At 33.8% G+C, this 14,465-nt stretch overlaps 1 protein-coding gene across 13 annotated transcripts in view; it reads left to right on the top strand.

The window, feature by feature from the left end:
* The window catches only part of NOL4 (nucleolar protein 4), a 394,115-nt gene that overhangs the window by 289,857 nt on the left and 89,793 nt on the right, over window positions 1-14,465 (top strand). For 7 of the 13 annotated variants that reach the window (XM_025365628.1, XM_025365637.1, XM_025365632.1 and 4 more), the window contains 2 exons: window positions 987-1,166; window positions 1,893-2,084. In XM_025365628.1, coding sequence (XP_025221413.1) covers window positions 987-1,166; window positions 1,893-2,084 — 372 coding nt within the window. The remainder of the gene's footprint in view (window positions 1-986; window positions 1,167-1,892; window positions 2,085-14,465) is intronic. The other 6 variants (XM_025365636.1, XM_025365631.1, XM_025365629.1 and 3 more) reach the window with 1 other exon arrangement.

Raw genomic sequence — 14,465 nt, 5'->3', positions numbered from 1 at the left:
CAAACTTACTCTGGAATAATCCTAGAGGGTCCCAAGAGAAAATATTTGGAATAGGTGTAATCCCAAAATGAAAAGTGATCAAAGCCAGTTTATTTATTTTAAACAGCCCCATTAACATGTAGATATACTTACGCATTGTATTCTGACAGCAGAGGCTCTAAGAAGGCTATCAGCTGTTTACATGTGAAAATGAACAGTTAAACATTTTCAAGTTTTCAGATGTTTAATGGTTTTTACATGGAAATATGTGTCACTATTATTTAACTGTTCTTGCTTTAAATTTATTTTGTCTTTTGAATAGTGTTAGAATCCAGAAACATTAAACTTCACAGAGGATTAGGAAGAAACCTGATTCCTATTTTCTAAACCAAAATGAGATGCCCTCTTAAGACTCACAGACAATGTATACATTTATTTCAAAGCATGTTAACTAACAACTAATAGTTAATAATATTTTGTATAGCTCTTGCTGGGGATGTTAATTAAACATCCCTCAGTTACCATACCTGTTTAAAGAATACAAATAAAGTTAGTATAATATTGATATGATATAATACAATATTATATAAAGTGTAATACTAATATGAATACTGACAAAACTCTGAGGTCATATTAAGTTCTAAGAATATGTGACACAATGATTCTCTTGCAAAATCAATTACACATTGCTTTTTTATTTGGAATATGAATATTGAGAGGAAACAGTAATTGCTCTTGAACAGCTAAGTTCAATAAAACTTTCTGCAGTGATGGAGATGTTCCATGCAGCTAACGGGCAATTGCAATGTAACTAGTGTGACGTGACCAAGGAAATGAAATTTTAATTTAATTTGAATTAATTTTGATTTAAACTAAAATCACAACAGCTCTAGAGTTATCAACTCATAAACAAGGTTTTTGAGAAACAGTTGAAATTAAAGATGAGACATCAAATTATAAGCTTGTGCAGTGAATTTAAAAGCAATTATTTCACCTTCTCTTTTCAGTCTCCTGCACATAGTTACTCCAGCTATGACTCTGGCAAAAATGAGAGTGTGGACCGAGGAGCTGAGGACCTCTCACTAAACAGGGGAGATGAGGACGAAGATGACCACGAGGACCATGACGATTCCGAGAAAGTTAATGAGACAGACGGCGTTGAAGCCGAGCGACTGAAAGCTTTTAATGTGAGTCCTGCCACACTCCAAGTGTGGTTTAATTTTTACCACTTCACTTTCATGTTGTTGCTTGTTGGTAAATGTGGATATTTTAGAGACATGTTTGTTTAATTTACAGAAGGATTTAAAAAGTACATGAAACACTCTTTGCCAACCAGACACCAGAATTGCTGTGTTTTGTTTAGAATTTTAAAGCCAAATGTGAGCTGAAAACTGGAGTTGTGTTGTGTGAGTATGCATGTTTACCTAGTGGATGGAGGGGGCCTCAGCTTAGTCCTCGGAAGAGTACGCCCGTCATCTGTTATTTCTTTTGCTTTCCTAGCTTATCTAATTATGCATGACAAAAGAGTCAGTTGTTTGATTTCAGAGATTAGTCCACTGTGCAGTGTAGCAATGTAACAGTCGTATTCATCATTAATAGAGAATGTAATGGGGTGCTCAATTGTCACAGTCTACTGTTATTTCCTGATTTTTTTCTACACGATAGTCTATTCTTTTCTGTATGTTTGTCTGTCTGTCTGCCTTTCTCTCTCTTTTTCTCTCTCTATTTTTTAATCCAACCATTTAGAAAGTCTTTAAAGAGTGTTTGCTTAAAATTTCTGGCTTTCCATTGCAAAGTTCTCCAGTGCATAAACCAGAAAACAGTATTTTCCTATCGGTAATCAAGACAGGAAGCTAGGAACAGAAGAGAGCAGCCCTCCAAACCCTTCTCCTCTGTCTCCCTCTTGCCAACAGATGTTTGTCAGGCTGTTTGTAGATGAAAACTTGGACCGAATGGTCCCAATCTCTAAGCAGCCCAAAGAAAAGATCCAGGCTATCATTGACTCATGCAGGCGACAATTCCCTGAGTATCAAGAGCGTGCCAGAAAACGTATACGTACTTACCTCAAGTCCTGCAGGCGGATGAAAAGAAGTGGTTTTGAGATGGTGAGTTTTGAATTAAAACACAGCCCTAGACTCCATCAAAATCCCACATGTAAACCATGACACTATTTTTTTTCCATCTTAGTGTCTTTTTTTATTTTTTTTCCATAATGTCAGGTCCAAGGGGTTTTTGTTTGCTCGTTTGTTTTTTCCCCTTTTCCTTTTCATCTTCCTGAAGTATTTATTCCCTTTGTTTATTTAATGAGGAATATCTTGTGAGTGCAGTGCTCACAGAACCACGTGGTACCATGTCACAGAAAATGAAGGTGATATGAGTAAACACCAGTGAGAACCAGCATCTCATTCATATTTGTTTTCTTTCTGTCACTACTAAAGTGGGCATGAGGTTATTTAAGTTGTGAACTGAAGCACCAGTCACTGCTTGAGATGGCATGTAAGAATGGCATTCTCTAAATCAAAAGGAAAGAGATGGATCCACCTAAGGAATACCGTTTTCATATCAATGGTTAACAAATTGCAGGCTTTGAAAGCAAAGAGCAGAGAATGAAAATGCTTAGGTGAAATATAAGGATTTGTTGTACTGGATATGTTTATTTGTGTGCTGGTGGATGGTACCAGAGTTTTCATATTCAGGTAGACATTATAGACAGATGAGATTATGTTGACATTAGATTACTTGACAGGATAGAGATTAGAAATCAATGATTTTTAAACTTTATTCTATTTCACTTTGCTCTACTTGTTACATCTAGAAATAATGCACACATTTACAATGTATGCCTTTCCCATTTTCTTATTTCTTATGTATGTGAACAGTTTCAAAACTTTGTGAAACCATTTTTTTTCTCATCTTATCTGAGAAGGTGCCATAAAAGCCTAGGCTGTTAGTGTTTGTGATCTGTGAATCTAATTAGGTGTGATCGGGTAGAATTGGTGTACAGAAGAGAGGTTTCAGAGTATGTCTGTACCAATTATCTCAAATCATAACATCTCCAGAGTTGGACATAAAAGGCCATTCTTTATGAAAAATAAATCTAATAAATCTAATGTTTGATCAGTAAATACTGTCTTCATTTTCATTAGATTTTAAAAACCCAGTGAGTTAAGTAACCATTAAATTAATAGGTAGATAAATATATCAAGTTGTTATTGAGTCTATTGTGTGGTTTTGATGCTCAAATTCAGCAATTTCTCTGAAGAATATTTATTGTTCCAGAAGGTGTCCTGATCTTAAATTCACAGTGATAGAAAAGGCCATAAAAAGCACAGCTTTATGAACAAGGTAGGGTTGGCCCATACTGAGTATCATCTCGAATAGGTGACATGATTTCTCTTTTTTGTTTCTTGAATTTGCATTATGAGACTTTTTCACCAAGACACATACATGTATTTCTGTAAAACTCAAATGACAATATTTAGGGAAGACATAGGAGACTTTTAGCGCTTTGCTCCTCTTGTATCCCAAGTTTTGCCACTGTACCAAGTTAAACCAAATAGCCTAGATATTTAAATTTAATAATCTCAATCTATCAAAAAATTACCTAGTTAATTGCCTTCAATATTATGCAACTGACTCTTTTCCCTCGTAGACATAAATCTCATGCAAGTTTTTGTATTGTCAAGGTCATTGTTTACTAGGCTGCTAAATGTCCATGACAGAAAACTTGATTTCAGAAGTTTCTTCTAGAATTTAATGCAATAATAATAATAATAATAATAATAATAATAATAATAGTTTCTCCTTAGGAAATAGAATGCTTTCACCTGCTCTCAACAGCGGGTCTATGAACCTTAATATATTCACTTTTGTGCCTTACTGCCAGGGAGTTCAGAGCCAAACTCTCTCCATTTTCTTTCTGTTTAATTTATCTTGGTGCAGACAGCTTTCCTTGGTGGATTTGATATTTTTTAATGGAAAAAGGAGATACACATTGAGAAACAAATACATAAATAATCTAAGTATGAAAACACCAGAAAGCAAGCCTTTCATGTTTAGGAAATAATATATTTTTTTAGAGCATTTAACTTTTCGATCATTTGCTTCTATTTGTCTAACACAGCTCACAGGAGAGGTACCAGATGTTGTTTTCAATACATAGTTTCCCTGATATCATAAGTATTGGAATAGCTACAGTGACACTTGCTATTAACTTTTTAACAAATAGAGATATTGTAAAAATGAATTAAGTGATTCTTTAAACTAAAAATTATATCAAAAATATACCTAGCCTTTCATATAAGATCTTGATAAAAACTTTATAATACCTGTGTAGCTATTAATTCTTCGTACCACATGAGTATAACTATGTGTCTCTCTCTCTTTGTCACCAATTAACTTAATTGATGCTAATTAGCAAACACATTTTGTTTGAATTTTCCACTTGCTCTTTGTACTAACTCTTGCCCTCTTTCTTATAGTTGTCATTTACCATCCCCCAGGTTACATTCACATTCTCTAAGATCTTTATTTATAATATCTATTTTTAATTGCATCCTATAATATCCTCCTTATTAATTCTGATATCTAAGTTGATTCACAGTTCTTTTACCTTTTCCACTTCAGGGACCTGGATCTCTCTTTCACCTCAGTCTTTATTAGCATGAATATACCTTGATCTCAGTCATCACTCCAAGAGCCTGAAAAAGCAATATTAAAAATTTCAAAACTTTCTAAATGTTCTCACTCACGTATTCTCTGGTGACTTTACAGAGGAAAACTCTTGTTCTTATTTGCCCTGGATAAATAAACCTTGCATCTCTGCCCCCATATAATTCTGCCTTCTTCAGAACATTGCTCCATCAACCACCCCTACTCTTTTATATGTTCAGTTTTCCCTTTTCAGTGAGAGGAACATTTAATCCCTTTCTCCAAAAAATAAAAATAAAAAAAATAAAAATAAAAAAGTTCTCAGATACCAAAAAAAAGTTACATCTCTTATTCTTCTTCTACAATCTGAGTTCATCTTTCTTTGTCAGGTTTCTCAAAAGAGCATTTTATACTCGCAGATTATACCTATTACCACCAAATCCTGCAGTACTCCTTCACATTCAGATTATTCAGACTGTGGTTCTCACCACTGTGTAGTCAGCTCTACAGATCTGCAGAGTCTACATCTGTGGATTCAATCAACTGTTTGAAAAATATATGGCAAAAAAATAAGGGGATTGTGCCTGTATTGAACATGTATAGACATTTTTTACTTGTCATCCTTCCTTAGACAATACAGTATAATAGCTATTTACATGTCATTTGCATTGTATTAAGATTTATAAGTAAGCTAGACATAATTTAAAGTATACGGGACAGTGTGCCTGGGTAATAGGCAAATACTATGCCATTTTATGTAATGGACTTGAGCATCCTCAGAGGTGCTAGAGCCAGTCCTACAGAGATACCAAAGGATGACTCTACTCAATTAGTTCTTATAAAGATCACATGACCACCTTTGCACAAAACTCAAAGATTGCATATTCAACTAAAGTATGCTCATTTTCTTGAAGCTTGCTGTTTCTCTTCCTCCTTATTTACTCTTAGCTGCTTTTGGGCAGTTCCAACAGTTCTGTGTTCAGCCACGTACTGTATATCACCCTAACCACAATTGCAAATGTCTGCCCTGTGTACAGTATCCTATTCTCAAAGCACAATACCCAAAATATACAAATCTTTGGTATTTCCTTCCAAATGTCAGCCAGACACTAGGGCAATAATTATATTACACTGAACTCTTTATATTCTCCAGCACCTATCTTCTCCACTGATATTCCAGCTCACTTATCAAGCCACCAGTAAATTCCTCTTGACTTGCCTACTGTTAATAGCACCATATTGTTATTTTTACCATTGCTCAAAAGTGTAGGATGAGATTTGACTACTTTTGTGTCTTGTATCCTACCACTTAATGAATTCTGCTTATTCCTCCTTTACTGTTTCCCAAATAAATATTACAGTTTCTGCTTTTATGTGCTATTATTTTAGTTCTAGTTTTTCACACCTCATATCTATACTCTTGCATAATCCTTCTAACTCAACTCCCTACTTTCCTCTTACAATCTTCACACACACTATGCCTAGGCAGAGGCAGAAATAGGGTTTGCAAAACCTGAAGATTACATGACTTGAGCTCTTTTTGAAAAGAAAAGTAATACACAATTATGAGCAAAAAAATAGGTAGATAAAATGAATGTGTATTTGCAGTTTAAAATTATAATACACAAAAAATTTTAGAAACCACTGAAATCTTGAAGATTAAAACACTTTTCTTCTAACATCTTGTTAGACAATTTTCAGACATACTTACATATAAATGCTTCCGGATTTTAAAGTGGCTTTCCCTTCCTATCCAGAATGCTTACAACATCCAGGAACTCCAGCACTCAAGAGGCTCATCCAGTCGAGGCATCCTGTGCCTCACTTTATTGACTTCATGATAAATCTACCTTTGCCCCTAGAGCAGTCTTCCTCAATTTTGCCTTTGATAAGTGTGAAACTCTGTCATGTTAGAACAAATTTCATATTTCTTTCTATAATGTTTTAGCATACGACCTTTTGAAACCGAGAGACCTAGCTTCAATTCCTTGCTTAGTTCAATTCCTGTACAAGCGTAGTGTTTCTGAGTCTCTTCTAAAGGATAGGGATACTGGGGTATTATATGTGATCATGTATGTATATGTATAGCATATAATATGGTGCCTGTCTACCTATTCTTCTAGTATGTTCAAATTATTTCCTTTCACACCGTAGTTCATCATTTGAGACTGCTGCTCCTTCTTTCAATGGGTTGTCTCTTGGTTCACTAATTTTTTATGACTCAGGGATTATGGGCACCCTTTGCTCATTTTTTACTAAATGCATTAAAATTGAAGAATAACTGGGTTGTAAAGAATATAGCCAATGTATTTTTCAAAGCTACTTATCACTGCATCTATTGCTTTAAGCAAGATGTTGACCTGAGCCTCATGGGGTATGTTCTCTTCGCATACACACATGCCACCCAGCTTCCCACCACAAACATATACAAACCCTGAATAAAACATAACAATTTTAAAAATATTCAGTTAAGCTCAAAAGAAAGAAAAGGAAATTTCCAGGTACCTGAAATGAATAGGAAACTCTTAGCAAGAATTGTAAGCCCTTTGGATTGGTTAACAACTTAGAAAGATAGAAAAAGTAAATGTAGACCCAGACAGATTAGGGCTGGGGTATGAATGTCCACCCAGGTTCAGGATACACGCATTTTAGTTTGTAACTAGATAGGCACATAAACTGAGAAATGTTTGTAAAGCTGGGCTCAAGAAAGGCTCGTCCTCTATTTTCCTCTCTATGAAAGGGGAATTAAGAAATATCCTAATACAACTTTCAGGAATAAACATGACAGACATTATAAGCATTGAAATTAAAACCTTTTACTAAATGGGTTAAGTAGAATATAATATTCAGCCAAGGAGAAAGTAAAGTGGAACACAGAAGTATGCAAGTTACCCACGGGAAAAAAAGAGAAGTTAAATATGAAAAATAAATTAAGGTGGAGAAGAGAATGATAAAGACAGATTTAACAGGCATTCCAGAGGAGAAATTAGAATAAAGAGACAAATTGAAAAAGATAATGATGAAGAATTTTTCAGAATTGATTGGACCTCAGTCCTCATAACAGATAAGTAGATTAGTTCTCAACAGTATAAATAATAAAAAAAACCTCATACCTATGGATATTATAATAAAACCACAGAAAAGCAAATAAATTCTTAAATGTACCAGAAGGAAACAACACATTATCTACAACTGAAAACCAGCCTGAACAATTTCTTCAAAGTACTAAGAAAAAAAGTCTTCAAGAGAAACTACTTGTAATTCACAAATCAATGCACAGCTCAGCTCTACTTTCAGAGTGAGGGGGAAAGAAATACTTAAGATAATTTCTGAGGCTACTACTCATACAACCTGACTGATTCCAGAGGAATGCTTCTATAATCCAAGAAGAAGGAAACTGAATCCAAAAGGAAATAATAAAAAAAAAAATTGGCAGCATTGGTGAGCGTCTGAAGAAAAACACCTGGATTTGGTAGTCAGTGAACCTTGGTTCTTGTCTGTGCTTTTCCAGTTGCTGCTTGTGGATTTTCTATCTCCGAGCTGTGGTCTCACCCTGGAAAAGAAAAATGGAAATAATAGCTCTTATCCTAAAGATGAAAACCAAAAGCACTCGAAATAACAAATGTAAAAACTCCTAGGACAGTACCTGGTACGCCTAGTATGGTACCTGTTGCATGTGAGAAACATGATAAAATGCAATTTAATCTGAAACTGAATTTCACAGTTCCTTTTCCTGGGAAACCCGCACTGTCTCAATCTGTTGAGCTACTTGAAGGACTAAATCAACTAGGTCTTTATCTGTTTAATCCTCACTGCTAGCTAACAGCAGCCTCAAATCTCTCTTTCTTCTATGTGCAAATTGTACTTTGTGGTACATCTTTTGTAGTTTTATCTTGTCTTATATTGCTGTTATCTATATATATGGGCCTTAGCTCTTCAAGAAGAAATTATGTTCCTTGAGTACTATGCTTCTTAACTTGTTCATCTCTGTATCACCCACAATGTCTTATATAATACAAGTAGTTGCTCATGAAAGTTGCCCAATTCATGTTGAGTTCAATTGAATTAAAATTACTGAATGGAAGATTGAGTGACTGGATGGATATTTACTAATGTGCTTCTTTGTGGTAGAAATTAATTGAGAGATAAGATAATTTTTATTGTGTGATACGAGTTTCATAGTATCTTGCAATTGGTATTTTAATTTTAAAAACTACTACTCACTGAAAATGTAGCATAATATATTTTAAATCTTTAGCGAGTTTTTTTCACAAAAGAAAATGGTTATATAACGTTTAATTTTAACTATTTTTAAACTATTAAAATGTTAAAAAATTTATACTTGATCTTAACCAAAAGGCCAAGAAAGGATACATTAAAAAAATTTAAATCTATTTAGCAATTAGTGGGAATAGCTAGTGATATTAATTATATGAATGGAATTGGTATACACTTTTAGTTTCACAAATAAATAATTAGGAAAACTACATCATAATGTACAGTAATTGTAAGTATATATAACACTCAACTTTCAGAATATATACAGTGTATATAGGATATACAAAATATATTTTATATATTTAAAATAAAGGATCGTATAGTTAAAATGAAAGCATGTTATTTCAGTTGATAATTTAGTTGATCCTGTGTCTTGATCAGAGGTGTCAGCTGATATTAACTAAACTGTGTTTCTAAGTCTTCAGCTAGAGGACTTATTAATTCCCCATGTTTTCATAAAAGATCATTATTAATGGCCAATAATATTCTAAAAATAAGGCCAAGTCACAGATCATTAATTCATAAATGAAATATTTCTAATCAAAGCCTAGACAAATTTTAATTAGCTTATATTCCACTTCTGTTAAAACACACTTTCAAACCCCTTTTAGTCAAGAGAATTTTCTCAAACAACTACAAAGTTCAAGAATTTACATATAGTGGATCCACGGGCTCCAATGTCAGGGGTTTGCTGCTCTCCTTTTTCTTAATTATGCTTCTCTTGTGTATTGATTTACATCTTGGACAACTTCTTGCTACCTGTTTGGAAACGTTGCCACCAGCAGTTCTAGGCCTCCATTCTTAAAACCCACAACCCAAGAGCAATCCTCCAACTCCAGGTCTCAGTTCCCAGGAAAGAACTTTGCTTGGCCCTATTTGGATTATATGTCCACCTTCTTGGATCAGTCATTGGAAACAAAGTATTGAGTGCCCTGATTGCCCAGGATGAACTCAGGTGGCCAGGGTTAATTGAGGAAGAAACTTTCCTTATTACTTCCATTAAAACCATGTGGAATGAAATAAGGAGAGTTGAACTACTATTTTAGTTTGCATTCACCAGTTTATCTGAAATCTTGCATTATCTACGGTTTGGAATTCAGAACTTTTCAATTTTGGGACATCACAGAGTACATACTAGGTTTGTTGCATAACACCCATAATGGGGCCTAGAAAGACATCACATATACAAATATATCAGTATTTCTGCAGCAAAACATATGCATATTCACAGAAATTAGGAAAAAGTAAAACTTTAGGCATTCCTTTATCAGTTTTTTTTTTTTGCCAGCTGAGTTTAACCCAAGCTTTTGAAAAATATTTTAAGTTTATATAGTATTAGAGCTTCAGAATTGCTCACAAAAGGTTGTCTTTACTAAATCCACTTTTAATAATGCACTTCCGTGTACATTATAAAGTTATAACCTATGTGCTAGGCATTGTACCAACTTGTCAAGTAAGCTATATGATGGCAGAGACCATACTGATATATTCAGATCTCTAAACCTGGCACAGTTCCTGTTAGATAAAAAGTACTTATAAAATATGCTAGTGATTTTATGTGCATTTCACATGGACTTCTAAAAACTACTGCATAATGTGGAGATTATTTTCCTCATTTATAATTTTCTGACTGAACCTCAGTTTTGTCATTTGTAAGAATAAAATTGGCCGGGCGCGGTGGCTCAAGCCTGTAATCCCAGCAGTTTGGGAGGCCGAGACGGGCGGATCACGAGGTCAGGAGACCGAGACCACCCTGGCGAACACGGTGAAACCCCGTCTCTACTAAAAAATACAAAAAACTAGCCGGGCGAGGTGGCGGGCGCCTGTAGTCCCAGCTACTCGGGAGGCTGAGGCAGGAGAATGGCGTGAACCCGGGAGGCGGAGCTTGCAGTGAGCTGACATCCGGCCACTGCACTCCAGCCTGGGCGACAGAGCGAGACTCTGTCTCAAAAAAAAAAAAAAAAAAAAAAGAATAAAATTAATAATACCTAGCAGAATGACTGAGATGCAGATTAAATTGCAAAAATGGTCACATAGCAAGTAACTGGTGATAGAATAATAATCAGTTCAGTATGACTTAGTTGCAAACTATCTCTATTCCACTGATGTATAAGAATGAAACCACCTGCTTAATAGAAGGGATCTCTTAGAACATGAAACTTTATATGTGTATATAACCTGAACGATTATGCCTTTAGGTATAGATGTGCCACTTGGGGGAGATAATGTGTGCATACCATCCAAATTACAGAATTCTTAATAATGTGTTTTATAAAGTAACAAGATTAGGAGGAATAATCTTAATTCAGCACATTACCTAAACTCTGACTGCTGAATTGTTTAATTGTCTTCAAAGCACTCATTCTACTTACAACCTTGGGTAGATGTCACAGTTGCTCCCAGTCTGGCCTTAACTAATAACTTGATTAAGCTTCACTTAAACTGTGGAGTGTGAGAGCATCACCACATTAACCCATGACCAAAACCTAACATTCTTAAATTTCTTTGTACTTTTTTATAATTGCAAAAATCCTGTGGCATCCTAAATGTACAGCTGAAGTTCAGAGGACTCTAAAAGTTATTTCATGTAGAGTTTTAAGACCCACAAAAATGGAATAGTTTGTTGGTGTGACGGTACATTTTACCAACATATATAAGAAAAGACACAGTTACATCGTGCCAACAGCAATGACATCTTAAGTCCCCAATTAAAATGTGACTTTTTAAACTCCAAAATCTCCAAGTGACGGTTTAGCCATCTGTTTAATGACACAACTGCCATTGATTTGAGCATAGATAATTATTACAATAAGAACAGTGCTAGAGAAAGATCATCTCAGATCCCAGTTAGAATGTCAGTTAATTATGAAGAGATAATTAATGAGGGTAGGTACCATTATGTTATATACAGGGAAGTAATGTATGTAATATGTACATACAAATATGTAATAAATATTCCCAATCCAGGTATAGATCATGTAAAGTGTATAATTATATCCATTGTTAACTATTATTTTAAATATTCTAAGATAGAGAGATAGATATCAAATAGTATATGTATTTACTGAGCTATCTTCAGCCAGAAGAGGTGTTATTTTCATAAGTTATCTATTGAATTAATTGCATTTGGTCTTTGCATCAAAATATTCCTATCCCCAATTATTACATGGAAGCTTTGTGTTTTATGGCCACTTTTACAAATGTAAGAGGGAATTTTCAGTCTCATTCCTGGTGAAATGTATGACCATATCCCCTAACATGCTGCTAATTATGTTTTAGAAAGACAATACTGTGATGACATTGGAATAAGCCCTCAGCTGTCAAATGTAATGATGGAAAGGAGAGTTCAGCAGGAGGTGATTCTCAGAGCACATACTAAACACAGTTTTTAATTTCTCTGTAACATAATTCCTTTTATAAGGAGAAAAATTGATTAATTTCCTTCTCACTGTCTTGATATTAGTACTTTTGAGTTGTTAAGTGGATAGAAGCCAAATTATAGAGAAATTTTTTAAGCTTTCATCTTTAATATCTTATAACCAAATGCTGCACACTTGAGCCTGTGTGTATTGGAGAGTATTGGCATTTATTATTGACTCATTAATATCAGAAGCAAAGAGATTTTTAGCATGATTACCTCACATGAGGGAAAGAACTTCTCTGCCTGGCTCCTGTATTCTCATTTTGGGCATGAAATTAAGCTTTATTATGGTTCATGTATAGCATTATTGACACTTCTGGCTGTATAAACATTACAATCATATGAATTCAGATTCAATCAGTTAAGAATTTGTGACATAACTTAGATAAGTTACATTTTTGTCTTTGTGCTATTAATGAAGATTGTACATTTTGTAATTTATAGAATTTATAGGACAATATATTAAAGAACTTCAACCATTTAAGTGAAGGATGCTAGGGAGATCCTGATATATTCTTTGCTAAATGCCATGTGTGGTTAGCTTTGATTGAATTCCCTTACAGGAATGTGTAATATTTAAGAATTATAGATTTATTTAAACTCACTGGGGACTTTGTTGTAAAACGTGAATAGTAGTTTACTAGGGATTATAACTCACAATTCATCATCAGACTTAGATTTGAATTCAGGTATTTCCACATACATCACTGCATACTTGTGAGCAAGTTGCATAATCTCTCAGAACTTCAATGTAGTTTATCTAAAATATGAGTAATATAAGTACTTTTCTCAAAGAGTGTTTAGGAGATTAAATTTGATAATAAATCTCAGCTTTTGGTATTAATAGCTGAATGTCCTAAGCCCTCAATAGGAGTTAGATATTATTAACATTTATCTAAAAATTAAATTAGGATGGTACTGGATTTCTATTTGGAGGTACACATTATTGAGATACAGTACATTCTCTGCAAAAATACATTTCAAATATAATTTTTAGATTGTAATACAGATTTCATGATTTATTCTGCCTTTTTCTCCAAAGAGCTTGAGTTAAGGATGATTATAATGCATTCATGTAAATGGCTACCTTTGTTCTGCTTATTTTTTTAGTTGAAAACAATGGTTTATATATAAGGATTTTTAAAAGAATTTTTTGTTTTATTAATGACAAAGTATGTAAAAGTACTAAATATAGAACAGAATTTAGGAAAGTGAGAGTTGAAAATCGGGAGCCATGAAACCTGAGTTCTGGATCTAGTTCAGTTTGTCCTTTTGCAATTACTTCATCTACCTACATTTCAGTTCTTCAAAGTTGAGAAGAAACTTGTACTGGATGACTTTTATGGCCATTGAGAGTTGTTAATTTATGATCCTCCAATAAACTCAGTACAAATCTATTTTCACAATTATACTATTTATCTGTGGGAAGTATTGAATCATGCATCTTTGATTCTACTTATTTTTTCCACTCAATAGGATAGTGTGTACATGGTTGCTTTATCTTGAAGTTGATTTTTAAATATTAGGTTATCACATGACCTTAAAATGTATCTAGCCAGGACATTACTCTAGTTTTTGAGAAAACTGATTTCACACATCTAGGGAAGATCTAATTCTCCCTATCATCTTTTCTGTAAAGGAAATTACAGAAATTACTAGGCATAACAACTTTTACTGCTTTAGTAGAAGTTGAGTAGTAAGAGTTGTTTTTAAAAATTATTCAAAATTTGAAAGAAAATGCTATGAAATAATTTTAATTGAAGGGATAATTATGTTCTCCCTATTAAACAAACTTTTATGCATTTAAGTTACTTGTGTGCCTATTGATACAATATAATTTATTAAAATTCTATAGCTTTATATATTCCTAATTTTTAATGGTGTTAGCAAAAAAAAAAAAAAGAGAACAATCGAGGTAATGAAGAACTGAAATATGTCTTCTGAATCCCATGTGGCTCTCAATAATTGGATTAAGAAAAGGAAGGTTGCTGACATTTTATTTAGATTGCCTTAATTTCATCCATGGAAACAAATGATCTAATAATATAGTTTATAAAGGTATAAACTCTCGCTCCTATTTGAATAGTGCTAACTACAATCAAATAATTTGTTTTATTTTTTGATAATGTAATGTTCT

This window comes from Theropithecus gelada, chromosome 18 (genome assembly GCF_003255815.1).
Source record: "Theropithecus gelada isolate Dixy chromosome 18, Tgel_1.0, whole genome shotgun sequence".
Taxonomy (NCBI): Eukaryota; Metazoa; Chordata; class Mammalia; order Primates; family Cercopithecidae; genus Theropithecus; species Theropithecus gelada.
Note: the sequence above shows the minus strand (reverse complement) of the source record. Positions and strands in the feature narration are given on the sequence as shown.